Source organism: Lolium rigidum, chromosome 7 (assembly GCF_022539505.1).
Source record: "Lolium rigidum isolate FL_2022 chromosome 7, APGP_CSIRO_Lrig_0.1, whole genome shotgun sequence".
Lineage (NCBI taxonomy): Eukaryota > Viridiplantae > Streptophyta > Magnoliopsida > Poales > Poaceae > Lolium > Lolium rigidum.
Window position 1 is genome coordinate 318360875 of NC_061514.1, and position 27459 is coordinate 318388333.

Sequence of the window (27459 nt, forward strand, 5' to 3'; positions counted from 1 at the left end):
TAAACTCGACGACTTTATGCTTTCCATTAGTAACATCGGACTTCCTTATTTGTCTGATAAGCCGACGAAATCACCAACGCACCTCTTTCCCTGAAACCCAAGTTCATAACCATGGATATTGCCGAGGTCACCCCTCGTCAGTAGTGTGTCTAGATTTAAAATCTGCACGAATAATAATTCATATAACAAATTATAAATAGTATCAAACGGCAATGACAACTTTTCAAAAATATGGCAGGTTGTTGAAGATGGATCAAGATGGTTTGGCTTCTACAGAACTTGCTAGAAAATTGTCTCTTACATGTATATAAAGTAGTAGTACATGTTAAGTAATGCAGGAAGATGCCATCTGAATTAGTTTTGTCTTGTATTTCAAATCATGAGGTCAGGCCTAATGTTTGTTATGTTCTTCTGCGGAACAACATTTGTGGTGTTGTACAAGTTTTTAGGATGGATGAGGATGATGACGCGTCAAGATTTATTTAAGGGAATGGTGCAATTAAGGACAATGGCCCATCGTGAATCAGACAGAGAGAAATTTTAGTGTTGTGATATCGGACTGCAAGAGGGCCGATGGACTAAGAACGCGAGACACCTGGATATTATTTTCCTTAATTGCACTATTCCCTTAAATAAATCTTGATGCATCATCATCCTCATTCATCCTAAAAACTTGTACAACACCACAAATATTGTTCCGCAGAAGAACAAAGATCGGGAACAAACGTTAGGCTTGGCCTCACGATTAGACAAAACTAACCCAGATGACATCGGAAAATACCGAACGGAACCCGGCAACGGGCGAGGATGATATCGAGCCCGTCCCGTGGTTCGAGATTAGGAATGTATTAAACACTAACTGTGTATTCTGTCTTTATTCAGCGCTTTAGTTGATGAGTATTCGTGGTATTCATTCACGCGCTTAGCAATAACTCTCGTGTAGGATGGGCGAGGCTTTAAAGCGGGGCAACGCTCACCTGCATGCAACTCTGCCACTCAGATCAATAACTACTCTAAGGGCAGAACATGTCCATAAATTGACCATTAAATGTCTAGTCATTAATTTATTTCGTGGAGGAATTTTATTTCGCACAAGTCATGTTTGATCCACCTACTAATTAACATCCCGTGTAAAAAATAATATATTACTATATCAAATAGCTTCTTTCCAAATTATCAATAGTAAAATGATGTAGTACTATTTATTAAAATGGCTCCTTTGCAAATATTTACCATGTAAAAAAGTTGTACTACTAATTCACAGCCCCATGTAAAAATGATGTACAACATCAAATGGCTCTTTTCAAATTATTATCTATAGTAAAATGTTGTACTACTACTAGTACTCCAAATGGATCCTTTCCAAATTTTTGCCATATAAAAAAGTTGTACTACTAATTCTCATCCGTGTAAAAATGTTGTACTACATTACTTGCTGGATCATAAATTCTGATTTTAAAATCTGCATAAAAAATTCTGAATTGCACTTGGTTATTTTGAAAGATTTCATGATATCTCCAAGATAAAAGAATTACTGAATATTCAGAAATTACAAAAACACAAGGATCTTTTCTCATAATGAAAATAGCTTCATCTAGCTCAAAATCAACATTCAATCTGAATACAACTTTCAGCATGCACATCAGTGGTCGCTGAATTTCCAAAACCGACATGAACCAGTATCGCAGTTAATTGTGTCATTAATCATCATTTAAAATATATTCAATGGAATATAATCTTCGCTAAACTCAATTATCCACCAAACAACCCCAAATCAACATGATTTCATCGATAATTCAGAACAAGTTCAGTGGATAATCATCAACGAGCCAAATTCTGAAAAAACAAAATACTACCAAAATAGATCCAAAACGACAACCAACCAAAAATCTGTAGTAAATCGAGTCAAATCCTCACCGAGCAGATATGGGATGGCCATGATAAATTTCTCTAGAATCCCAGCGCATGAAACACTGGCCATTTTTCCTGTCTTGGAACCAAGATGTCTAGATGCTATGGATCTGGGCAGGACAACAACGAATCAGGCCACGAGCACGAAGCCATGATTTTACCGGCGCTGGGTATGCCAGCCTGTTCGGCGAGCTCCTCGTCGACCGAGAGGACGAAGCCAGTGAGCTCTTCGCCTCCCTCTCCGTTGCTTCGTCGTGCTCCCGGCTCCGGTCGCCCCCGTTCTCGCCACCGTCGTGTAGATGAGCGAAAGAGAGAGGGTATGTGGAGTCGTGGGGAGGGCTGGAGAGGCCGATTTTGCTGCCTGAGATGCACAAGATCCAGAGGATGGAGAAGATCGACAGGAACTTAGGTAGACGAGGAATAAATGGGCGTTGGTACAGATGTTCTGATCAATGTTCTGTCTCGACGAAGGACTGCACCAAGTACCCGAATTTGCAATTAATGTCAGCCCACTTGCCTACGATGCGGGGCGTATACACACACGTATCTGCTCAGCGAAAGGAAGGAAAAGATTCGTATTCATTAATGCCTATATTACGTGCTAATCTCACGGCAGCAATTAACGCGTAGGATGTCGACCTCGCGCGTTGCCAGGTTCCGAACGTGCGCGTCGAGATGACATCTTCCTACATTACTTATCATGTACTACTACTTTATATACAAACCAAAACATCTTGATACATCTTCAACAACCCACACAATCCTACAAGTTCAGCTTCACGCAAGTTATGCATTGCTTGGAGCAGGCGATTTTGTTAGCATAATCCAAACCCAAAAGGAGGAGTGGTTTGGCCTATCTAGAAAGGGCCAGCTTTTGTACATGGAACATGGTTTATCTCAACAAACTTGCAGAGTTTTTGCGTGCTTCCAAGGTAACTTTATCAGTGCCGTACTAATTTTGTTTTTGAAACAGTGGCACGCAAGAGCAGAATTCTCATTTTATAAATAGAAGTGGGAGTTCTTCTCATCTATGCATCTCACCAAAACAAATATCTTCAATTGACACCATGAAGACCTTCTTCTTGCTCCTTCTCATTTCTCTAAGCCTAGCAGCAAGCACCACCACCGTCTTTGCGCAATGCAACAATGATGTTCAAGGAGAGGGTACTACCACCAAAGACCCACTTATTCCTCCTCATACTGGTTATGAGCAATGCCCAGATGAGACTATAAAGAAGCTGGACGTTTGCCAGGATTACATGACGGATCGGTGTATACCGGGCCGGGACTGGAGATGGCGGAAAAGCTGCGAGAAAGTGCAGAGCATGTGCTGCCAACAGCTGGCGGAGACGCCGCAACAGTGCCGCTGCAAGACTATCTGCAAAGGATTCCAGAACGAGCTCGGTTTTCTACTGGAACATGCTGACCTGTATGTTCGCTCTTACTGGCAAGGCTATGTTGCCAGTCTGACGAAGAAGGCCCAGAGCCTTCCCTCCGTGTGCAACATGACCCCAAGCTCCTGCAACCTTCCCACCACTGCCACCGGTGGCTGCTTCTGATTATGCTATGCTAGTTATGTAGCTTAATTAGCTTCCCTTGGTGACCAATAAATTGTTTGTCGTTGTTCCGGTGTATGGGACCAATAAATGTAGTCACCATGGAATAATATATGAATAAAGTTTTCTCCTGCATGTGTGTTTCTCTTTCAAATATCTCAGTATATGAATATATTCGTCAAGACATCGCCAATGTTAGGTTTTGGGATTCGTGTATTGTGAGCTTGTGCTTGACCAAGAGAGCCGAGGAGGCCGGGGAGGTGTATTGAAAAAAAAGGGAGAAGATGGATGGTGGTGAAGAGAACAACTAGCACAATTTATGTGTGCTTGCAAAGTAACCTTTGATTCAGTACACGATACAGCTATTTTTTTGGTAAACACTACCACACGAGGGTAGCAATATCATGGGGTCACCTCATCAATAAATATGGGCGGACTAATATATTTGTAATCCAATAAATATACGGGCGGGGGCGGGGGGGGGGGGGGCTAATATATTTGTATTGGCAGAACCATCAAGGACAGCAGTTAGAAAGATTGTTTAAAAGGCTCAAGACAAGAAACTTGATTTTGCTCTCCACATCTGTCTTCCTGTAGATCACAACTGACAAGTTATGCTGGCAAAATTTTGTACATAAATAACAACATATTATTTCCAGATATTTTTCTTAGATTTGAGAATGAAGATTTTGATTTTCTTTTTTAACAGAGCTCTCTGGAGCTTGGATTCTAAAATGACTCTTCGTACAACCATTTGGCAACACAAGCAATCCTTGCGACGAGTTCCTGACTTGGCAGCATGATCTTTGTTTACAGAATTACAGTACATACGCACAGGCTAATACTTACTATACATTTACTAATTTGTTTTCTGTTCTTTCCTTCCTATTCGTATGGGAGGCAACTGATCTGACTGCAGCTATAGGCTGTAGCTAACACTTGAGCTATTTTCTTCTTTATATGGTCGACTGCTTGCTTGGTTCCAGCAGGCGATCGAACGATGTGAGAGAATAGGAGCTCACTGACTGTGGACAGAGGTGAGGGCCTAACCTGAGGTAGAAGGAGGCTGCAGGGAGGAACTCTCTCAGCTTAGGGTTACAGAGATAGAAGCATCTTATATAGGTCAGGACTAGGCTGGGCCAGATGGGCCACAAAAGAGAACAAGAAGACAGCCCAACAGATACACCAACAGTTATCCCACACTCCCCCTCAAGATGGGTGATAAATGTCAATCATCCCCATCTTGGCACAGGCAAGATTACACTCCTTTGATCCTAGTCCTTTTGTTAAACAGTCTGCCACTTGTTGTCCTGATCTCACATAAGCCAATAAGATAATCCCTGCATCAATCTTTTCTTTAATAAAGAATCTGTCTATCTCCACATGTTTAGTTCGCTCATGCTGGATAGGGTTGTTTGCTATGTTTATGGCAGACATATTATCACACCACACTTTCAAGCTTCCTTGCCTTAAAAGTTTTAGCTCTCTTAGAAGGTTTCGTACCCACAACATTTCACCCAGGCCCTGTGACATAGCTCTGTACTCTGCTTCAGCTGTTGATTTCGAGACAACGCATTGTTTCTTACTTCTCCATGACACCAAATTTCCTCCAACAAAAACACAATACCTCGAGGTGGATCTCCGATCATCTAAGCAACTAGCCCAATCTGCATCACAATATCCATCTACATTTAGGTGTCCATTACTTTTAAACCACAATCCTTTTCCTGGAGTGCCCTTCAAGTATCTCAAGATTCTTTGAGCTGCTTCCAAGTGTCCATCCCTCGGATCATGCATATAGCGACTCACTACACTCAGTGCAAATGATATATCTGGTCTTGTGTGGCATAAGTATATTAGTCTTCCAACGAGTCTTTGATATTTCTCCTTGTCTATGGGTGCTCCAGACTCTGCTGTGATTTTATTATTTTGGTCAATAGGGGTTGAAGCCACTCGGCAACCCAGCATGCCCATATCATCTAAGAGATCCAATGTATACTTTCTTTGAGATAGTGATATCCCTTTTGACGATCGTGCAACTTCTATTCCAAGGAAGTATTTAAGTTTTCCCAAATCTTTCACCTCAAAGGCTTGACTCAAGCATCCTTTCAGTTTTGCGATTTCAACATCATCATCTCCCGTGATAATAATATCATCAACATACACAGCAAGGATAGTGATTCTCTTCTCAGAATGTCTGTAAAATAAGGTATGGTCTCCATTGCATTGACCATATCCCATGCCACACATCACTTGTCTAAACCTATCAAACCAGGCCCGTGGAGATTGTTTGAGGCCATATAGAGATTTCTTCAGTCTACATACCTTCCCTTTAGTTTCCAGTCTGACAAATCCTGGTGGCATCTCCATATACACCTCCTCTTGAAGATCACCATGCAGAAATGCATTTTTGACATCAAGTTGATGCAAGGGCCATCCGAAATTTGCTGCACAAGAGATCAATATTCTGACAGTGCTCATTTTTGCCACTGGTGCAAACGTCTCATCATAGTCAATGCCATAAGTCTGACTATATCCTCTTGCCACAAGTCTTGCCTTATATCTCTCCACTTTTCCTTCTGCATTTTGTTTCACAGAATAGATCCACTTACAGCCTACTGTATTCTTTCCTTTAGGGAGATCTGTCAACTCCCATGTTTTATTTTTCTTCAAGGCCTCTAATTTTTCCACCATAGCATTGCACCATCTTGGGTCCAACCTGGCTGCCTTCCAATCCTTAGGAACAGATACAGTTTGTAGTGAAGCAACAAAAGCCCGAAAAGAGGGTGACAATGCCTCGTAAGAAATATAATTTCCTACGTCATAGTTGATACGTCTCCGACGTATCGGTAATTTCTTATGTTCCATGCTACATTATTGATGATATCTACATGTTTTATACACATTATATGTCGTATTTATGCATTTTCTGGAACTAACCTATTAACAAGATGCCGAAGAGCCAGTTGTTGTTTTCTGCTGTTTTTGGTTTCAGAAATCCTAGTAAGGAAATATTCTCGGAATTGGACGAAATCAACGCCCAGGGTCCTATTTTTGCACGAAGCTTCCGGAAGACCGAGGGGAAAGGAAGTGGGGCCACGAGGCGCCGCCACACTAGGGCGGCGCGGCCCAGGCCCCGGCCGCGCCGGCCGGTGTGTGGGGCCCTCGTGTGGCCCCCGCGTTGCCCTTCCGCCTACTTAAAGTCTTCGTCGCGAAACCCTCCGTACCGAGAGCCACGATACGGAAAACCTTCCGGAGACGCCGCCGCCGCGAATCCCATCTCGGGGATTCGGGAGATCGCCTCCGGCACCCTGCCGGAGAGGGGAATCATCTCCCGGAGGACTCTTCATCGCCATGATCGCCTCCGGAGTGATGAGTGAGTAGTTCACCCCTGGACTATGGGTCCATAGCAGTAGCTAGATGGTCGTCTTCTCCTAATTGTGCTTCATTGTTGGATCTTGTGAGCTGCCTAACATGATCAAGATCATCTATCCGTAATACTATATGTTGTGTTTGTCGGGATCCGATGGATAGAGAATACTATGTTATGGTGATTATCAATCTATTACTTATGTGTTGTTTATGATCTTGCATGCTCTCCGTTATTAGTAGAGGCTTTGGCCAAGTTTTTGCTCTTAACTCCAAGAGGGAGTATTTATGCTCGATAGTGGGTTCATGCCTCCATTAAATGCGGGACAGTGACGAGAAAGTTCTAAGGTTGTGGATGTGCTTGTTGCCACTAGGGATAAAACATTGATGCTATGTCTAAGGATGTAGTTGTTGATTACATTACGCACCATACTTAATGCAATTGTCCGTTGCTTGCAACTTAATACTGGAAGGGGTTCGGATGATAACTTCGAAGGTGGACTTTTTAGGCATAGATGCATGCTAGATAGCGGTCTATGTACTTTGTCGTAATGCCCGATTAAATCTCACTATATTTATCATATCATGTATATGCATTGTTGTGCCCTTTTCTATTTGTCAATTGCCCGATCGTAATTTGTTCACCCAACATGCTTTTATCTTATGGGAGAGACACCTCTAGTGAACTGTGGACCCCGGTCCTATTCTTTACATCGCATACAATCTACTGCAATACTTTTTTTACTGTTTTCTTCGCAAACAATCATCTTCCACACAATACGGTTAATCCTTTATTACAGCAAGCCGGTGAGATTGACAACCTCACTGTTTCGTTGGGGCAAAGTACTTTGGTTGTGTTGTGCAGGTTCCACATTGGCGCCGGAATCCCTGGTGTTGCGCCGCATCACATTTCGCCACCATCAACCTTCAACGTGCTTCTTGGCTCCTCCTGGTTCGATTAAACATTGGTTTCTTTCTGAGAGAAAACTTTCTGCTGTGCGCATCATACCTTCCTCTTGGGGTTCCCAACGAACGTGTGAGTTACACGCCATGAAGCTCTTTTTCTGGCGCCGTTGCCAGGGAGATCAAGACACGCTGCAAGGGGAGTCTCCACTTCCCAATCTCTTTACTTTGTTTTTGTCTTGCTTTATTTTATTTACTACTTTGTTTGCTGCACCTAAACAAAACACAAAAAAATTAGTTGCTAGTTTTACTTTATTTACTTGTCTTGCTCTCTATATCAAAAACACACAAAAAATTAGTTACTTGCATTTACTTTATCTAGTTTGCTTTATTTACTGTTGCTAAAATGAATACCCCTGAAAATACTAAGTTGTGTGACTTCACAAACACAAATAATAATGATTTCCTATGCACACCTATTGCTCCACCTGCTACTACGACGGAATTCTTTGAAATTAAACCCGCTTTCATCGAACCTTGTTATGAGAGAGCAATTTTCTCGGTGTTAGTTACGATGATGCTGCTGCCCATCTCAATAATTTTGTTAAACTTTGTGAAATGCAAAAATATAAGGATGTAGATGGTGATATTATTAAATTGAAATTGTTTCCTTTCTCATTAAGAGGAAGAGCTAAAGATTGGTTGCTATCTTTGCCTAAGAATAGTATTGATTCATGGACTAAATGTAAGGATGCTTTTATTGGTAGATATTATCCTCCCGCTAAAATTATATCTTTGAGAAGTAGCATAATGAATTTTAAGCAACTAGATACTGAACATGTTGCTCAAACATGGGAGAGAATGAAATCTTTGGTAAAGAATTGCCCAACCCATGGACTGACTACTTGGATGATCATCCAAACCTTCTATGCAGGACTAAATTTTTCTTCGCGGAATTTATTGGATTCAGCTGCTGGAGGTACCTTTATGTCCATCACTTTGGGGGCGGCTACAAAGCTTCTTGATGATATGATGATAAATTACTCTGAATGGCACACGGAAAGAGCTCCACAAGGTAAGAAGGTAAATTCTGTTGAAGAAACCTCTTTCTTGAGTGATAAGATTGATGTGATTATGTCTATGCTTGTGAATGGTAGATCTAATGTTGATCCAAATAATGTTCCTTTAGCTTCATTGGTTGCTCAAGAAGAAAATGTTGATGTGAATTTCATTAAAAATAATAATTTCAACAACAATGCTTATAGGAACAACTGCGGTAATAACTATAGGCCATATCCTTCTGCTAATGGTAATGGTTATAGTAATTCTTATGGGAATTCTTACAACAATAATAGGAGTGTACCCCCTGGTCTTGAAGCCATGCTTAAAGAATTTATTAGTACACAAACTGCTTTTAACAAATCTGTTGAGGAAAAGCTTGATAAAATTGATATTATTGCTTCTAGAGTTGATAGACTTGCCTCCGATGTTGATCTATTAAAATTGAAAGTTATGCCTAATGAGGATATTGATAATAAGATTACTACTACAGCAAATGCCATCCAAGTTAGAATTAATGAGAATATAAGATTAATGGCTGAATTGCGTGCTAGGTGGGATAGAGAAGAAAATGAAAAACTAGCTAAAGAGAATAATGTAGCTAAAGTTTGGACTATTACCACCATTAGTAATGATAATGATTCACATGTTGCTGCACCTCCTACTATCAATGGTAAAATAATTGGTGTTGGCAATGTTTCTACTCCTAGTGCAAAGCGTACAAAACCGCTCGAAATTGCTAAAGCTACTTGAAACTGCTTGTGATAAAGCTGCTGAAATTTTTTCCAACCTTGGGGACAATGATCCCATTGCTGTAGCTCATAATGATTTAGATTTTGATGATTGCCACATCTCTGAAGTTATAAAGTTCTTACAAAAACTTGCTAAAAGTCCTAATGCTAGTGCTATAAATTTAGCCTTTACAAAACATATTACAAATGCTCTCATAAAAGCTAGAGAAGAGAAACTAAAACTTGAAACTTCTATTCCTAGAAAGTTAGAAGATGGTTGGGAGCCCATCATTAAAATGAAATTCAATGACTTTGAATGTAATGCTTTATGTGATCTTGGTGCAAGTATTTCGTTATGCCTAAAAAGATTTATGATATGCTTGACTTGCCACCATTGAAGAATTGTTATTTGGATGTTAATCTTGCCGATAATGTTAAAAAGAAACCTTTGGGGAGGATTGATAATGTGCGCATTACGGTTAACAATAACCTTGTCCCCGTTGATTTTGTTGTCTTGGATATTGAATGCAATGCATCTTGTCCCATTGTGTTGGGAAGACCTTTTCTTCGAACCGTCGGTGCTGTTATTGATATGAAGGAAGGTAATATTAAATATCAATTTCTCTCAAGAAAGGTATGGAACACTTCCCTAGAAAGAGAATGAAGTTACCTTTTGATTCTATTATTAGAACAAGTTATGATGTTGATGCTTCTACTCTTGATGTTACTTGAATTACACTTTCTGCGCCTAGCTGAAAGGCGTTAAAGAAAAAGCGCTTATGGGAGACAACCCATGTTTTTACTACAGTACTTTGTTTTATATTTGAGTCTTGGAAGTTGTTTACTACTGTAGCAACCTCTCCTTATCATGTTTTTGTGCCAAGTAAAGTTTCTATGCTAAAGTTGATGTTATATTTGGGATCGCTAAGCAGAATCAGCATTGCTGTCTGTCACGAATTCTGGCATAAGTCTCTGTAGAAAATTCCAAAAAATCTGCAAAATTACGAGCGTGATGCTCAGATATGTACGCAACTTTCATTAGTTTTGAGTTTTTCCATTTGAGCAAGTTTAGTGCCCCTTTCAGGTTCGTCTTTACGGACTGTTCTGTTTTTGACAGATTCTGCCTTTTATTTCGCATTGCCGTATTTGCTATATTGGATGAATTCCTTTGATCCATTAATGTCCAGTACCTTTGTGCAATGTCCAGAAGTGTTAAGAATGATTGTGTCACCTCCAATATGTGAATTTTTAATTGTGCACTAACCTTCTAATGAGTTTGCTTGAAGTTTGGTGTGAAGGAAGTTTTCAAGGGTCAAGAGAGGAGTATGATATACTATGATCAAGAGGAGTGAAAGCTCTAAGCTTGGGGATGCCCCGTGGTTCATCCCTGCATATTTTAAGAAGACTCAAGCGTCTAAGCTTGGGGATGCCCAAGGCATCCCCTTCTTCATCGACAACATCATCAGGTTCCTCCCCTGAAACTATATTTTTATTCAATCACATCTTATGTTCTTTACTCGGAGCGTCGGTTTGTTTTTGTTTTTGTTTTTGTTTGAATAAAATGGATCTTAGCATTCACTGTGTGGGAGAGAGACACGCTCCGCTGTTGCATATGGACAAATATGTCCTTAGGCTTTACTCATAATGTTCAAGGCGAAGGTTGAAACTTCTTCGTTAAATTGTTATATGGTTGGAATCGGGAAACGCTACATGTAGTAATTCTAAAATGTCTTGGACAATGTGATACTTGGCAATTGTTGTGCTCATGTTTAAGCTCTTGCATCATATACTTTGCACCCATTAATGAAGAAATACATAGAGCTTGCTAAAATTTGGTTTGCATATTTGGTCTCTCTAAGGTCTAGATAATTTCTAGTATTGAGTTTTGAACAACAAGGAAGACGGTGTACAGCTCTTATAATGTTTACAATATGTCTTTTATGTGAGTTTTGCTGCACCGGTTCATCCTTGAGTTTGCTTCAAATAACCTTGCTAGCCTAAACCTTGTATCGAGAGGGAATACTTCTCATGCATCCAAAATCCTTGAGCCAACCACTATGCCATTTGTGTCCACCATACCTACCTACTACATGGTATTTCTCCGCCATTCCAAAGTAAATTGCTTGAGTGCTACCTTTAAAATTCCATCATTCACCTTTGCAATATATAGATCATGGGACAAAATAGCCTTAAAAACTATTGTGTTACTGAATATGTACTTATGCACTTTATCTCTTATTAAGTTGCTTGTTGTGCGATAACCATGCTTCTGGGGACGCCATCAACTATTCTTTGTTGAATATCATGTGAGTTGCTATGCATGTCCATCTTGTCTGAAGTAAGAGAGATCTACCACCTTAATGGTTGGAGCATGCATATTGTTAGAGAAGAACATTGGGCCGCTAACTAAAGCCATGAATCATGGTGGAAGTTTCGATTTTGGACATATATCCTCAATCTCATATGAGAACACTAATTGTTGCCACATGCTTATGCATTAAAGAGGAGTCCATTATACAGTTGTCCATGTTGTCCCGGTATGGATGTCTAAGTTGAGAATAATCAAAAGCGAGAAATCCAAAATGCGAGCTTTCTCCTTAGACCTTTGTACGAGCGGCATGGAGGTACCCTTTGTGACACTTGGTTGAAACATGTGTATTGCGATGATCCGGTAGTCCAAGCTGATTAGGACAAGGTGCGGGCACTATTAGTATACTATGCATGAGGCTTGCAACTTGTAAGATATAATTTACATAACTCATATGCTTTATTACTACCGTTGACAAAATTGTTTCATGTTTTCAAAATAAAATCTCTAGCACAAATATAGCAATCGATGCTTTCCTCTTTGAAGGACCTTTCTTTTACTTTTATTGTTGAGTCAGTTTACCTATCTCTCTCCACCTCAAGAAGCAAACACTTGTGTGAACTGTGCATTGATTCCTACATACTTGCATATTGCACTTGTTATATTACTTTATATTGACACTATCCATGAGATATACATGTTATAAGTTGAAAGCAACCGCTGAAACTTAATCTTCCTTTGTGTTGCTTCAATACCTTTACTTTGATTTATTGCTTTATGAGTTAACTCTTATGCAAGACTTATTGATGCTTGTCTTGAAGTACTATTCATGAAAAGTCTTTGCTTTATGATTCATTTGTTTACTCATGTCATTACCATTGTTTTGATCGCTGCATTCATTACATATGTTTACAATAGTATGATCAAGATTATGATGGCATGTCACTCCAGAATTTATCCTTGTTATCGTTTACCTGCTCGGGACGAGCAGAACTAAGCTTGGGGATGCTGATACGTCTCCGACGTATCGATAAGTTCTTATGTTCCATGCTACATTATTGATGATATCTACATGTTTTATACACATTATATGTCGTATTTATGCATTTTCTGGAACTAACCTATTAACAAGATGTCGAAGAGCCGATTCTTTGTTTCTGCTGTTTTTGGTTTCAGAAATCCTAGTAACGAAATATTCTCGGAATTGGACGAAATCAACGCCCAGGGTCCTATTTTTGCACGAAGCTTCCAGAAGACCGAGGGGGGAAGGAAGTGGGGCCACGAGGCGCCGCCACACTAGGGCGGCGCGGCCCAGGCCCTGGCCGCGCCGGCCTGGTGTGTGGGGCCCTTGTGTGGCCCCCCGCGTTGCCCTTCCGCCTACTTAAAGTCTTCGTCGCGAAACCCTCTGTACCGAGAGCCACGAGACGGAAAACCTTCCAGAGACGCCGCCGCGAATCCCATCTCGGGGGATTCAAGAGATCGCCTCCGGCACTCCTGCCGGGAGAGGGAATCATCTCCGGAGGACTCTTCATCGCCATGATCGCCTCCGGAGTGATGAGTGAGTAGTTCACCCCTGGACTATGGGTCCATAGCAGTAGCTAGATGGTCGTCTTCTCCTAATTGTGCTTCATTGTTGGATCTTGTGAGCTGCCTAACATGATCAAGATCATCTATCTGTAATACTATATGTTGTGTTTGTCGGGATCCGATGGATAGAGAATACTATGTTATGGTGATTATCAATCTATTACTTATGTGTTGTTTATGATCTTGCATGCTCTCCGTTATTAGTAGAGGCTCGGCCAAGTTTTTGCTCTTAACTCCAAGAGGGAGTATTTATGCTCGATAGTGGGTTCATGCCTCCATTAAATGCGGGACGGTGACGGAAAGTTCTAAGGTTGTGGATGTGCTTGTTGCCACTAGGGATAAAACATTGATGCTATGTCTAAGGATGTAGTTGTTGATTACATTACGCACCATACTTAATGCAATTGTCTCGTTGCTTGCAACTTAATACTGGAAGGGGTTCGGATGATAACCTGAAGGTGGACTTTTTAGGCATAGATGCATGCTGGATAGCGGTCTATGTACTTTGTCGTAATGCCCTGATTAAATCTCACTATATTTATCATATAATGTATATGCATTGTTGTGCCTTTTTCTATTTGTCAATTGCCCGACTGTAATTTGTTCACCCAACATGCTTTTATCTTATGGGAGAGACACCTCTAGTGAACTGTGGACCCCGGTCCTATTCTTTACATCGCATACAATCTACTGCAATACTTTCTTTACTGTTTTCTTCGCAAACAATCATTTTCCACACAATACGGTTAATCCTTTGTTACAGCAAGCCGGTGAGATTGACAACCTCACTGTTTCGTTGGGGCAAAGTACTTTGGTTGTGTTGTGCAGGTTCCACGTTGGCGCCGGAATCCCTGGTGTTGCGCCGCATCACATTTCGCCACCATCAACCTTCAACGTGCTTCTTGGCTCCTCCTGGTTCGATTAAACCTTGGTTTCTTTCTGAGGGAAAACTTGCTGTTGTGCGCATCATACCTTCCTCTTGGGGTTCCCAACGAATGTGTGAGTTACACGCCATCAATAGTCATCATAACTCAACCGCTTTGGGGGTCCAACTTTCCTTACCCCTTTCCTTATTGCAATTGGCAAGTCTAGGCTATTATTGGACTCAGTCTGAGATTGATTCTCCTCAGCAGAATCTACACTTGTGCTTCCTTGATTTTCAGGTCCAATGGGTTCCTCCCCCTGCTCCTGGTCTTGTTGCTCCTCCAGTGCATCTACTTGTTCCCTTTGTACTTGTCTTCTAGAGTACACAAGTGGATTCTGCAGCCATCTTTGTGTTGGTACGGGTCTAGGTGGTGTAGGTGTACCAGGAATCTCCGCAACAATAGGAATTTGTTGATGTTGATGTTGATGTTGGTCACCATCTTGCTGCTCTTGATCACCACATTGTTGTTGCTCCCCCTCTTGAGCATCACCAAGATGGTCAAGCCCCTGGAACAAGCCACTAAGATCACTCTCACCGTCATAAAATGGTTCTGACTCGCAAAACGTAACATCCATGCTTACAAATGTCCTCCTGTCGGTGGGACTCCAACACTTGTAACCCTTCTGTCTGGAGGAATAGCCAATAAAGATACATTTGATAGCCCGATGATCTAGCTTGCCAACAGATGGTCTCGTGATCCCTTACAAAACATGTACAGCCAAAGAGTTTGGGTGGTACAACAAAGTCATTGTTATTTAGAAGGAGTTGGCAAGGAGACCGCATACCTAGAATCTTTGAAGGCATTCCGTTGATCAAATACGTAGCGATCATAATCGCCTCACTCCATAAGAATTTGGGAACATTCATGGTAAACATAAGAGATCGAGCCACTTCAAGAATGTGCCTATTCTTCCGCTCGGCAACTCCATTCTAGGGAGGAGTGTCGGGACATGAAGTCCGGTGCAAGTATACCTTGCGAAGATAAGAAAGCAGACAAAAGGTTTGTTGATATATTCAGTACCATTATCGGTTCCGATCACTTGCACTCGAACATTGAATTGGTTTTTCACATAGGCACAAAAACTCGAAAACAAGTGAACACTTCATCTTTGTGACGCATAAGAAAATCCAAGTCATTCCGGAATAGCAGATCAATAAAAGTCACAAAGTACTTCATGCCACTTATCGACACAACAGGACACGTCCATACATCGAGTGCACTAACACAAATGGGGATACACTTCGATTCCTCTACTAACATAAGAGGTTCTCGTATGCTTAGCATATTCGCAGTGCATCACAACATAATTTGGTTTTGTCCACTCCATTCATTACATCGGGAAAAACTCGAAACATGTTATCAAACGCCATGTGGCCCATTCGACAATGATGAACTAGTGCCATACTCTCCTTTCCTCCAACAATCGCAGCAAACACGGAACTAGCATCATGCCCCATCTTGTCACGATCTATGTGCCAAAGACCTCTATGCCTGGTTGCAGTCCCAATCTTCTTGCTGCTCTCCCTTTCCTGAATTAAACACATATATCTATCAACTATTATACGGTAGTCCTGCTGATCGATCAGGGCACTTAGAGATAGCAGATTTACTGGAAAAGCAGGAACATGTAGAACTGATGACAATTTTATGTTGGATGTACATTGCACCGACCCCTCCCCTTTTATAGATTGTGCTGTGCCATCTGCTGTTTGGATAGTGCCTCTATGTGTGGGAGGATACTGAGTATAAGAGTCAAACTCACTAATATTCCCAGTAACATGTTTGGATGCTCCAGAATCAAGAATCCAATCTGAATTAGCATTATGAGTGGCTATAGAAACTCGATCAATATTACCTTCATCTTTGTAGACAAAGTGAGCAAAGTTCCCAAAGGTTGCTTCATTTTGTCCTTCTTCCTTTGATTGTCCCTGAGAGGTACCGGTAGTTGGCTCGAAGGCTGCTGCCATATGTGCCTTGGGTGATATAGTGTCGTCGTTGTCCACCACCCCTGCCATATTGTTGTCCATATGGCTGTCCACCACCTCTGCCATACTGATGTCCATATGACTGTCCACCACCTCTTCCATACTGATGTCCACCACCTCTTGCATACTGCTGTCCATCACCTCTTGCATACTGCTGTCCATCACCTCTTGCATACTGCTGTCCATATGGTTGTCCACCACCTCTGCCATCACCTCTTCCTCTGTAGCTTCCTCTGCCATGTGTGTATCCTCCTCTCCCCCTACTGGGTGTAGCAAAGGAGGTACACTGATGCTTCAAGTGTCCCTTCGTCCACAAGTATAGCAGTCTCTCATCTCTTGTCTCTCGATAGTGTAGAAGGTCGGATGAGGGACATAATCGCTTCCCTTTGTCATATTCGGACGCACTTCCTCTCCGGACATAGCTGCAATGGCTTCTTTGAGAGAAGGGGTAGTGGTTTGATGCGATAAAGCAGCCCTTCTCCCCTCAAAATCTTGACTAAGGCCTTTCAAGAACTTCATGACTCGCCGACGTTCAACCCAGCTTGCAAGCAGACTCTCACACATTCCCCATGGGCAAGTTCCAGAGGGTCAACATGATCTAAATCTCCCCAAAGATGCTGCAACTCAGCCACATATGCCATCACAGTTTTGTTTCCTTGTTGCAAGTCATGCACTTTATCCTCAATCTCAGCAATCAACATAATGTTCCCCTTTCCGAATATAGATTTGATAGAGTGTCCCATACCTCTCGAAGCTTTTGTGAGTGCCTCTACGGAAGCAGCAATGTTAGGAACCAAAGAGTTAAGCAACCATGCCACAATCGGAGAATTTATGGCATTCCACTGTTTCCATTCCGGACTGGCCTTGTCTCGCTGGTTCCGCGGCTTCACCACTCACACGTTCATCCAGCCCTTTCGAGTTCAAAATCAACAGCGCCCTCCTTGACCATCGGAGATAGTTGGTCACTCCTTCCAACTTGATTTCATTCGCCGGCAGCTCAAGTTTCTGACCGATGTTGGTATGGGGAACGATTGCTCCCCCTCCAGCGAGATCCTCCTCCTCCATCTCCTTTGGTAGTGATAAGTTCTGCCAGCTTCTCCGAGCCTTGGCCAAATCCCCGTTGTCCCCCATGCTTGACACCAAACTAACCTCTCAGAAACACCAAAGGGCTTACCCGCAGGATGCCCTCTTCGTCTTCTTACTCGTCACTGCCTTCCCCTCCTTGCCGCCGTAGCAGCCTGCTTCCTTCCTCTTCCTCTTCCTCCTAGGCCGCCGCAGCAGCACTGCTTCCTTCCTCTTCCTCTTCCTCTTCCTCCTAGCTGCCACAGACAGACTAGGCTTCCGGATCGGCAGATCCTTCCCGTCGTTGCCCTCACCGCCCCTTGCTCCGATACCATGTGGACAGAGGTGAGGGCCTAACCTCGAGGTAGAAGGAGGCTGCAGGGAGGAACTTTCTCAGCTTAGGGTTACAGAGATAGAAGCACCTTATATAGGTCAGGACTGGGCTGGGCCAGATGGGCCACAAAAGAGAACAAGAAGACAGCCCAACAGATACACCAACAGTTATCCCACACTGACACACCCATCTGCTGCTTGGCATCGGCCAATGAACTCGAAACTGGAGTCACCTGCATAATTTTATAACACGATTGCAGAATATCAGCAAACACTAGATAGGCACTGGAATTCATCATCATCATAATCGACTCTTCTCAGTGACTCAGTGTTGTGGGTACTGACCTTCTCTGGCTGTTGGAAGGAGCTCTCGTCGAGCGGCGCAGAGGACGTCAACACGGTCTTCTTCGAACCAGAGCTCTTGATGTCGCTCCCCAACCCCGTAATAGTTATGTTGAGATCCACACCTTTGTTGCCGAAGTTTACGACCTGCAAAATTAATGGTGTGTTTGATCAATTTGTTTTGTAAGGTTTGTCGTCTTCTGAGTGAAACTTGGAAATAAAGAAGAGCACCTTTATTTTCAGGTAAGTGCTTTTGTCTTTAGGATTCTGCCAAGTAATGGCAGATGCAACCATCTGATCATAGTTGGAGATCTGCATTGCTATGGGGTGAAAGGTTGCGCCACTAGAGTCCTTGAAGAAGTGTAGTATCTAGTAGTTTGGGCATCCGTAGTGCTGCCATGAGTTGAATACAATGGCATCTGGGCTCCACCTTTGGAGCACATAATATTTTTTGTGTTGAGCAAAGTTATTCACCTTGATGTTGTCTTGGATGAGGTGCAAAGATTTAGAATTGTTTGGTTTAAGAATCTCCCAAAACAGAGGCTCAAAGAGGGCATCATGCTAAAAATGGCAGATTTGATCATTAGTGCATGTGAGCTCATTTTGAATTCAAATTTGATTTGATTTGAGTTTATTTGGTTCCAAAAGTGTTAATAAGTGTTTAGTAACCATCTCCAACCAATGGTGCAAACCAAAATGATCTAGGTTTAAGATTTGCAAAAATAGCATAAACCATATATGTGTGTTGATTTTATTTTCCCATTTCTTTTCCTCTTTTCTTTTTTCCTTCTTTATTGGTTGATCATGAGATCATAGGTTAGGGTTTTAGCATCATGGTTCACACACAAGCAATCATCATGGCAAATGCACATTAACACAATAATTAAAGATGAGTTCTATGCATAGCACTTGTAGTATTAAAAAGTTTTTGTTGGTTCTCAAATTTGCATTTTGAAAACTCTCTTTCTTTCTTTATTGAAATTTTGGGATGTTACACAGCAGGGGAGGGCCGGACTTGTTAGAGAATGAGGAGGCAACGCCGTTCACGGTTAAGAAGGCGAAGAAGCCATCCATTGTCTGCGTCAGATGATGGAGCTCTAGAAAAGAATCCACGTGCCCATTAGTCTCAAGTGTAGTCTCAGCTGACCCATGCACATTTTCACCCATATTCCCATTCCCAGTACCACTTGTCCCACGAGTAGGAGGTTGGATCCCGCCATTAGCAATGTTATGTTCAGCTTGTCTGTACCCAAATGAACTATCACCGGTTCTTTGAATCGTAGCTTCATTTGAATTTTGATGAACCTGAAATTATATTTAAAAGTGAGTTAACAAGTAGATTATATATCTTAATCCTAGCTAAAAATGTTTTTCACACGATAAGTGAACATGTTAGCAACACCTGATATGGATTCGAAGGGTTGCTGAGGGAATTATTCCAACTGAAAGGTGGAACTAATGGAAACGTGTTGCCCTGCAGTGTCTAACAAACTAGTAAGTCAAATCTTGCATATGTGCCTTTTCAGTATATGAATATCAATAACCAACATGTGGCATGTCAAATAATATAGTTAAGTACCTGGCAAAGCTGAAAGTAGGAGAACATTTCCCTCATTTGTCGTTGATGTCTAGCGTCACTCTCTTGATTTGCCCGCTGAATCTCTTGACGGGCTTCCTCCCTAACCTGTGTTATTATCTCCATCTCACGTTGTTTCATCCGTTCAACAAATTCTCTCTCCCTATCTTGCAACCGTTGATCAAAATCGTTCTCTTCTCTTTGTCTTTTTGCACGGTGAAATTCAGAAGTATCTCCAGCACTGCAATTAAGTCGAACTGATTCACTATCAAAGGCGCCATCTCCAATTGCAAAGCGACCATGTGGCTTCCATCCTGTAGATTCATATATCACTTGAGGGTCAATGACATAGGCATCCCCAATGGGCCTGCCGAAAGTAGTACCCGGGGTTTATTGAAGGCCCAGGACTCGAAGGATGTGAAGATTCGGAAGCCCAATTAGTATTAAGGAAAGAAAGATTGTATTAGGAAATATAGAAACTTGTAATCTTACGGGACAGGTATGAAACCCTCTCGGACTCTGTAACTTGTGCATTACGAAAACCCTCGGCTCCACCTCCTATACAAGGGGGAGTCGAGGGACAAAGAAAGGATCGAATATATTGTCAACAGAATCCTAGTTTTTACAATCAGCGAGTACTTTTCGGCTGAAACCTTCGAGATCTACTTGCCCTCTACTTCTAGAAAAACCCTAGTCTACAATCTGTAGGCATTGACAAATTAATCCTTTGTCAAATGTTCTTGCAAATATCGGGTCGCAATGTCTCGCGATTCCTCCAGGCGTGTTTTGGGAAGAAATAAGCGAGAGATCAACAAAGCCAATGAAACCCAAGAAGAAGGAGAAGGATGAAAAACCCTCGGGTGTTACAAAAGAATCACTGGAAGAAGAAGACGAGGAACATGAGCTAGTCATGATGGTGCAAACTCCATGGATGCAGGCATATATATCTTACATCCTAAGGAAAACAATACCCGACGATCCAGTTGAAGCAAGGCGAATAATTAGACGTTCTAAAGCCTTTACTGTGGTCAAATGGGAGTTGTACAAGCGAAGTATTTCAGGTGTGCTCTAGAGATGCGTCACACCCGAAGAAGGGAGGATAATCCTGAAAGATGTACACGAAGGAATATGCGGGCATCATGCAAGCAGTCGAGCTATTGCGGCCAAGGTTTTTGGAGCAGGATTTTATTGGTTAACAGCAATTGAGGACGCAAAGGAAATAGTGCGAACTTGCGACGCGTGCCAGAGATTCGCCGCAAAACCTCACTCTCCGGCAGCAGAATTGATGCCAATCCAATTGTCTTGGCCCTTTGCTCAATGGGGTCTCGATATGGTGGGAAAATTACACAAAGCTTCGCCAGGAGGATATGAGTATATGCTCGTTCGTCGTCGACAAATTTACCAAGTGGATAGAAGCAAAGCCGATAAATTCACCGGACGGCGCGTCGGCAATTAAGTTTGTGAAAAGCATTGTTTTTCGATTTGGAGTCCCTCATAGCATCGTCACAGACAATGGCAGTAATTTCACATCCAAGGAGTTCAAAGCCTAGTACGCAGAAGTGGGCATTAAATTGACTTTTGCGTCTGTCGCACATCCACAGACCAACGGTCAAGTCGAGAAAGCCAATGGTATCATCTGCAACGGTATCAAGAAACGCCTGTTAGGTCCATTGGAAAAAGCTCGACATACTTGGCCAGAGGAGCTGCCAAGTGTGTTATGGAGTATCCAAACAACACCAAATACGGCGACGCAGGAGACGCCATTCTTCCTGGTCCATGGAGCTGAAACAGTACTGCCGATAGAAATAGATCATGATTCCCCAAGAGTTACAGAATATGATGAAGAAACTTCCAGAAGAGCTCTGGAGGATGATGTCGACGCACTTGATGAGGCTCGAGATGAAGTACTGTCACGAGTCGCCAAGTACCAACAGGACCTGAAAAACTACCACAGTCGACGATTGCAACCAAGATCTTTTCAAGTTGGAGACTTGGTTTTACAACTCAATCAAAAAAGCCATGAAAAACTCGAGTCACCGTGGCTTGGACCTTACATCGTCACAGAGGTAACTGAAGGAGGAGCATACAGAATCAAGGACAAGAAGACGGGGATTGCTGAGCCAAATCCTTGGAACGTGGCGTAGCTCAGGCGTTTTTACGCTTAGAAGCCGAAATATAGTCTCCTTTGTAAACATACAATGTACTGAAACGCCCGCGAGTTTTCAGACGCACTCTTTTCCTTTTTCGGGGCACCGAGTGGGGCCGGGAAATGTTTTTAGTGAGCCGGGCTCGCGGTGCTGCAATATATTAAAGATAGTGGAATTATATATCTTTTCGACAGGCTCGGGGGCTTCCACCCAGAAGATACAATATATATATACACAATGTCGACAAATACAACCTGCAAAATATCTCGCCTTGGTATAAAGTACCTCGCCAAAATACAAAGGTGTCGCCAAATAGTGATCAACATAAAGTTCGGGGGCTCGCGCCCGCAAAAATAGTACACTCAATATAATTTATCTTGCCTTGGGACAACCTCGCATTATAAAAAGAAAACATCGCCATCAAAACGCCCGGGGGCTTGACATTGAAAAACAAAAATCTAGTGACTTTACAATATAGATTATGTCTACAACACACAGGATACAATTCTTGGGGCAACAAATCTTCAAGGGTTGCCCAGTATATTATCTATCGTCAACCGTTCATTATTTATAGCGCGAGTGCTATGTTCAGCATAGCTGCCCTTCACGAAGAATTCGGCGTCCATCCGAAGAAGTTCATCCATCATATCTTCGACAACAGGGGTCACAACGTCGTCATATTTGCTGAAGTTCTTTCTCCTCTTCGCCATCTTGGCCAGGCATTTTGGAACAACTTGACCCACGTCTAACTTCGGGTAGCAGATTTTTATCATAATCATAGCAAACCTTGCACCAGCAGCTAATTGGGCCCGCACAAAGCCGTGGATTCGAGGAGCATCCCGAAATTTGTCCATCAAAGTAGGAAGAGTCTCTGGCATTTTATTACGTGGAAACATGGTGCCATAGACCAGAGACAAGGTCCTTGTACAAAAGTCGAGAAATTCGCGAACCTGAAGCGCGCGATCCTGAAACCTGACGATCTGGCGAGTCCGCTCAGGCGTGCCCCAAAAATTTGAACCATGATCCCGCGCAAGTCTGAGAAGCGCATTGGATCGAGCCTCAACACGTTTATCTTCGGTAGCAGTGTCCAAGAAGGAACCTATTTTTGAAAGAATCAGCAGGAAAAGAGGAGACAAGCAAAAAAAAAGAAAGCATGACAAAGTTAATGAAGCACACCTGCCATATCCAAGCTAGCATCCGTCAGCAGCTGAAGCATGAAATTCTCTCGAGAAGAAGCTGCAGCAGCCTCAGCAACCGCGGTATCCATTTCAGCTATAGCATCTTGAGCCTGTTGAAGTGCAACCTTTTCTCTCTCGGAGGATTTTCCAGATTGCTCCATGAGCATAAGTGATTGCTTCTTCGTGGATTGGAGCTGCTGGCGAAGTTCATCCAAATCTTGTGCTGAGCTTCTACTCGAGGAATCTCCAGTAAATTCGACAGTGACAGGCGCTTTCTCCAAACGTGATGTAGGAAAAACCTCGGAAGGACGGGGAGTTGCAGTATAATTGTCAAAAATCAACTGAAAAAGTAAAGTTTCGATATCAATCATCAAGCAAAGATAGATTTCCATTCATTCTCAAAGTATTTACATGGCTATTACAAAAGAAGGATCCCTAGAAAACTATTGAAGCAATCACCGCTAAGGATACTAAGGCGACAGCGCCAAAAGAGAGGAAAAATACAAGAAAAAGCAAAATGGTCTACTTGACCTCCGGCTTCGAAGAACTGGGGGTAGGAGCTGGCTTGTATCCAAGGGTGGCAAGGATTTTCTTCGATTTGGGCTTCGCCGCTTTAATCAGCGACTGCCACTTCTTCGTCTCGATCTCCTCCGTATCGCCAACCCTTGACCAGTCGACGTTTTGTTGGCTCTCAGCAACCAAGGCAATTGTACCTTCGACACCAACTTTTAACCCTTCTTGGCGAAGTTGGAGTCCAAGGTCTTCTTGGGAAGTGAAGCACTTGGCGAGATCAACAAAAATTGCGGGTTCCTCTTTCTTCTTGAAAAAATATGGAAAAAGCCGCGATAGACCAATCTTAGCTTCAGCAAGGCCGTCACGGGCTTCAGTGCCGTGGATTTCAAGAAGAGAGAGTGCATCAAGGAGCTGGTCACCTTCAGGGTTTTCCAGCTCATACTCTTGATTTGTTCTCCCTGCTTAAAGCATAAAAAAGAGTTAATCAAAGGAAAAAGGGAACAAAGACGACGCAAGAAAGCAGTAGGGGTATGAACACTTACTAACAAAACGTCGACTCTGCGACTCCAGTCGACTAAGGATTTCTTCTTCGCGGGCAGAATGCTGAGCTACATTTTCACTCAGAGCATTTTTTGCGTCGTCGAGTCTTTTCTGAAGATCCTCGACGGTAGCAGCATCTGCTTCAGCTTTCATGCGAGCTGTTTCGCTTTGCTCTAACTCAGCAGCAAGAGCGTCAGCATGTTTGTTGGCTTCCGCAAGTTTTTCTGCCAACATAAAACAGGCGAGTAAAGTACCGCAGCACAAAATAGCGACAGAATATACTCGACAAGAAAAGAAAAACAAGAAACAAAAAGAGGGTACCTTCAAGTTTGGCGGCATACTTGCGGTACCCGATAAATTGGGTACCGAAACGGATAAGCTCCTTCATGAAAGGCTAAAGAAAGATCATAAAAAGGGGATCAATATAGGAAGTGAAAAAGTTCGACATCACGAAGAAATAAAGAGACGGAAGTCCAGAAAAATGAAGTCAATATAGGGCAAAGAAGATAACTTACTTCTTCCATTAAAGAAGTCGAGGAACAACCAGCTAATATGGTTGGTTCCTTGGTTGATTCCACCCTGGCTCTCTTCGGGGAAGGATCCTGGGGGCTCTCAGCTGGCGTTGGATGTTCCGGGTTTTGTTGAGGAGGCGAAGTTTCATCGCCATCAGGATGAGCTTCCGAAACAACCAAAGTACGGGACGTGCTCGTTCGAGCAGCCGCGTCAACGGGTGCATCTTCTTCTTCATCGCCACTACAACAAATACGGCGACAAGATAAGAAAGCAATTTGGAAAAGTATCGAGAAGGGACAAATATAGTGCATTAAAAACTTACGAGCTGATAAGAGCAGCTCCGTAAAGATCCAAAGCTCTCTTCCCAGCATCAGGCGCAGTCTCTTCGGCACGGGAAGCATCGGCTTTGGAGGTGCCAGAGTCAACAGTTTCATCCCTTTTCCTCTTGCCTTTTGGAGAAGCAGCGGGAAGAGACGAGCGTGTCGACGAGGTAGCCTCTGTTTCATTCTCTTTTTCAAGAGAAGCCGCGGATTTTTGGGAACCCGCGACTCCACTTTCAGGGCGAGAAGTACCCTGGTTGTCGTCGGTGACAACAACCCGTTTTTCTTCCTCCCCACCCTCGGGAAGGGGAGGAAGAGAAGATAGAACAAGGTGGCCCTGTGAAAAATAAGGAGTATCGACAAACCAGTTATGTTACAAAGCGCCATCAATAAAGTAGTCGACAGATGAAAAAAAATTCGGGAAGACAATATAATAGCCAGGAAGAACAATTACCTCGGGAAGGGGATTGGTGCTACAAAATGGCTTAACTTTGCAAGAAGATGGAATGGTGTCCTTTTTGTTAAGCTTGGAGATTCTTCGAATCAGCTTCTCCAAGTCCTTCGCAGGAAGATCTGTGGAGAGCCTCTCGACGTCTTCATCACCAGCATACGTCCAAAGGGGATTTTTTCGAGCTTGCAGAGGCTGCACTCTAATCCTAAGGAAGTAGGCTGTGATTTGGATACCCGATAGCTCCTTGCCACGGGTATTCTGAAGCTCACGGATGCGAGTCATCAGCGCCTCTGTCGCCAATTTCTCTTCTTCGGTAGCTTCAGCATCCCAGGAGCGGCGGCGAAGAATCTTGGTTTTTCCGTCGAAAGGGGCAATGTTGTACTCTACTGAATCAGAGCTTTCTTCGTGCACATACAGCCACTTCTTGCGCCACCCTTGGACGGAATCGGGGAATTTGACGTCGAAGTAATCGACGTCAGAGCGAACACAGATAACGACGCCGCTGATGTCTACGGGTGCTTCTATTCTTGTAGATAGTGTTGGGCCTCCAAGAGCAGAGGTTTGTAGAACAGCAGCAAGTTTTCCCTTAAGTGGATCACCCAAGGTTTATCGAACTCAGGGAGGAAGAGGTCAAAGATATCCCTCTCATGCAACCCTGCAACCACAAAGCAAGAAGTCTCTTGTGTCCCCAACACACCTAATAGGCGCACTAGTTCGGCGAAGAGATACTGAAATACAAGTGGTATGAATGAATATGAGCAGTAGTACGGCGCCGGAAAATAGCTTACTCGGCGTGCGATTGATGGTAGTAATATTGTAGGAAGTAAACAAGCGATAGTAACGCAGCAGCAGAAGTAACGCAAGTAAAACAATGAAACAAGCAGCGATAGCGATATTTAGGAACAAGGCCTAGGGATTAGACTTTCACTAGTGGACACTCTCAACTTTGATCACATAACAGAATAGATAAATGCATACTCTACACTCTCTTGTTGGATGATGAACACATTGCGTAGGATTACACGAACCCTCAATGCCGGAGTTAACAAGCTCCACAATTCAATGTTCATATTTAAATAACCTTAGAGTGCATGAAAGATCGACACGACTAAACCAAGTACTAACATAGCATGCACACTTTGTCACCTTCACATCATGTAGGAGGAATAGATCACATCAATACCATCATAGCAATAGTTAACTTCATAATCTATAAGAGATCATAATCATAGCCTACGCCAAGTACTAACACGGATGCACACACTGTCACCATTACACCGTGCAGGAGGAATAAACTACTTTAATAACATCACTAGAGTAGCACATAGATAAATTGTGATACAAAACACATTGCAATCATAAAGAGATATGAATAAGCACTTCACTACGCCATTCATAACGGTGAATAAGTATTCCGTGAAATATAGCCTAAGAGACCCACACGGTGCACACACTCGTCACCTTTACACACGTGGGACAAGGAGTCTCCGGAGATCACATAAGTAAAACCCACTTGACTAGCATAATGACATCTAGATTACAAGCATCATCATATGAATCTCAATCATGTAAGGCAGCTCATGAGATTATTGTATTGAAGTACATAAGAGAGAGATGAACCACATAGCTACCGGTACGGCCCCGAGCCTCGATGGAGAACTACTCCCTCCTCATGGGAGACAAGCAGCGGTGATGAAGATGGCGGTGGAGATGGCAGCGGTGTCGATGGAGAAGCCTTCCGGGGGCACTTCCCCGTCCCGGCGGCGTGCCGGAACAGAGACTCCTGTCCCCCAGATCTTGGCTTCGCGATGGCGGCGGCTCTGGAAGGTTTCGCGTACCGTGGCTTATTCCCTCGGGGTTTTTAGGTCAGGACCTTTAAATAGGCGAAAGGGGAGCCTCGGAGGGGGCCTGGGGCCACCACACCATAGGGCGGCGCGGCCCCCCTCGCGGCCGCGCCGGGTGGCGTGTGGGGCCCCCGGGGCTTCCCTCCGGCTTCTCTCGGGTGTTCTGGATGCTTCCGGGCAAAATAGGAACCCGGGCGTTGATTTCGTCCAATTCCGAGAATATTTCGTTACTAGGATTTCGAAACCAAAAACAGCGAGAAAACGGAACCGGCACTTCGGCATCTTGTTAATAGGTTAGTTCCGGA

General features: G+C 43.0%; 1 protein-coding gene across 1 annotated transcript; it reads left to right on the forward strand.

Moving 5' to 3' along the window:
* The first annotated feature begins 2978 nt into the window (after positions 1-2978).
* Positions 2979-3470, forward strand: LOC124673221 (puroindoline-B-like). The gene has a single exon (XM_047209338.1). The coding sequence runs from the start codon at positions 2979-2981 to the stop codon at positions 3468-3470; it is 492 nt and encodes a 163-aa protein (XP_047065294.1).
* The last annotated feature ends 23989 nt before the right edge of the window (positions 3471-27459 follow it).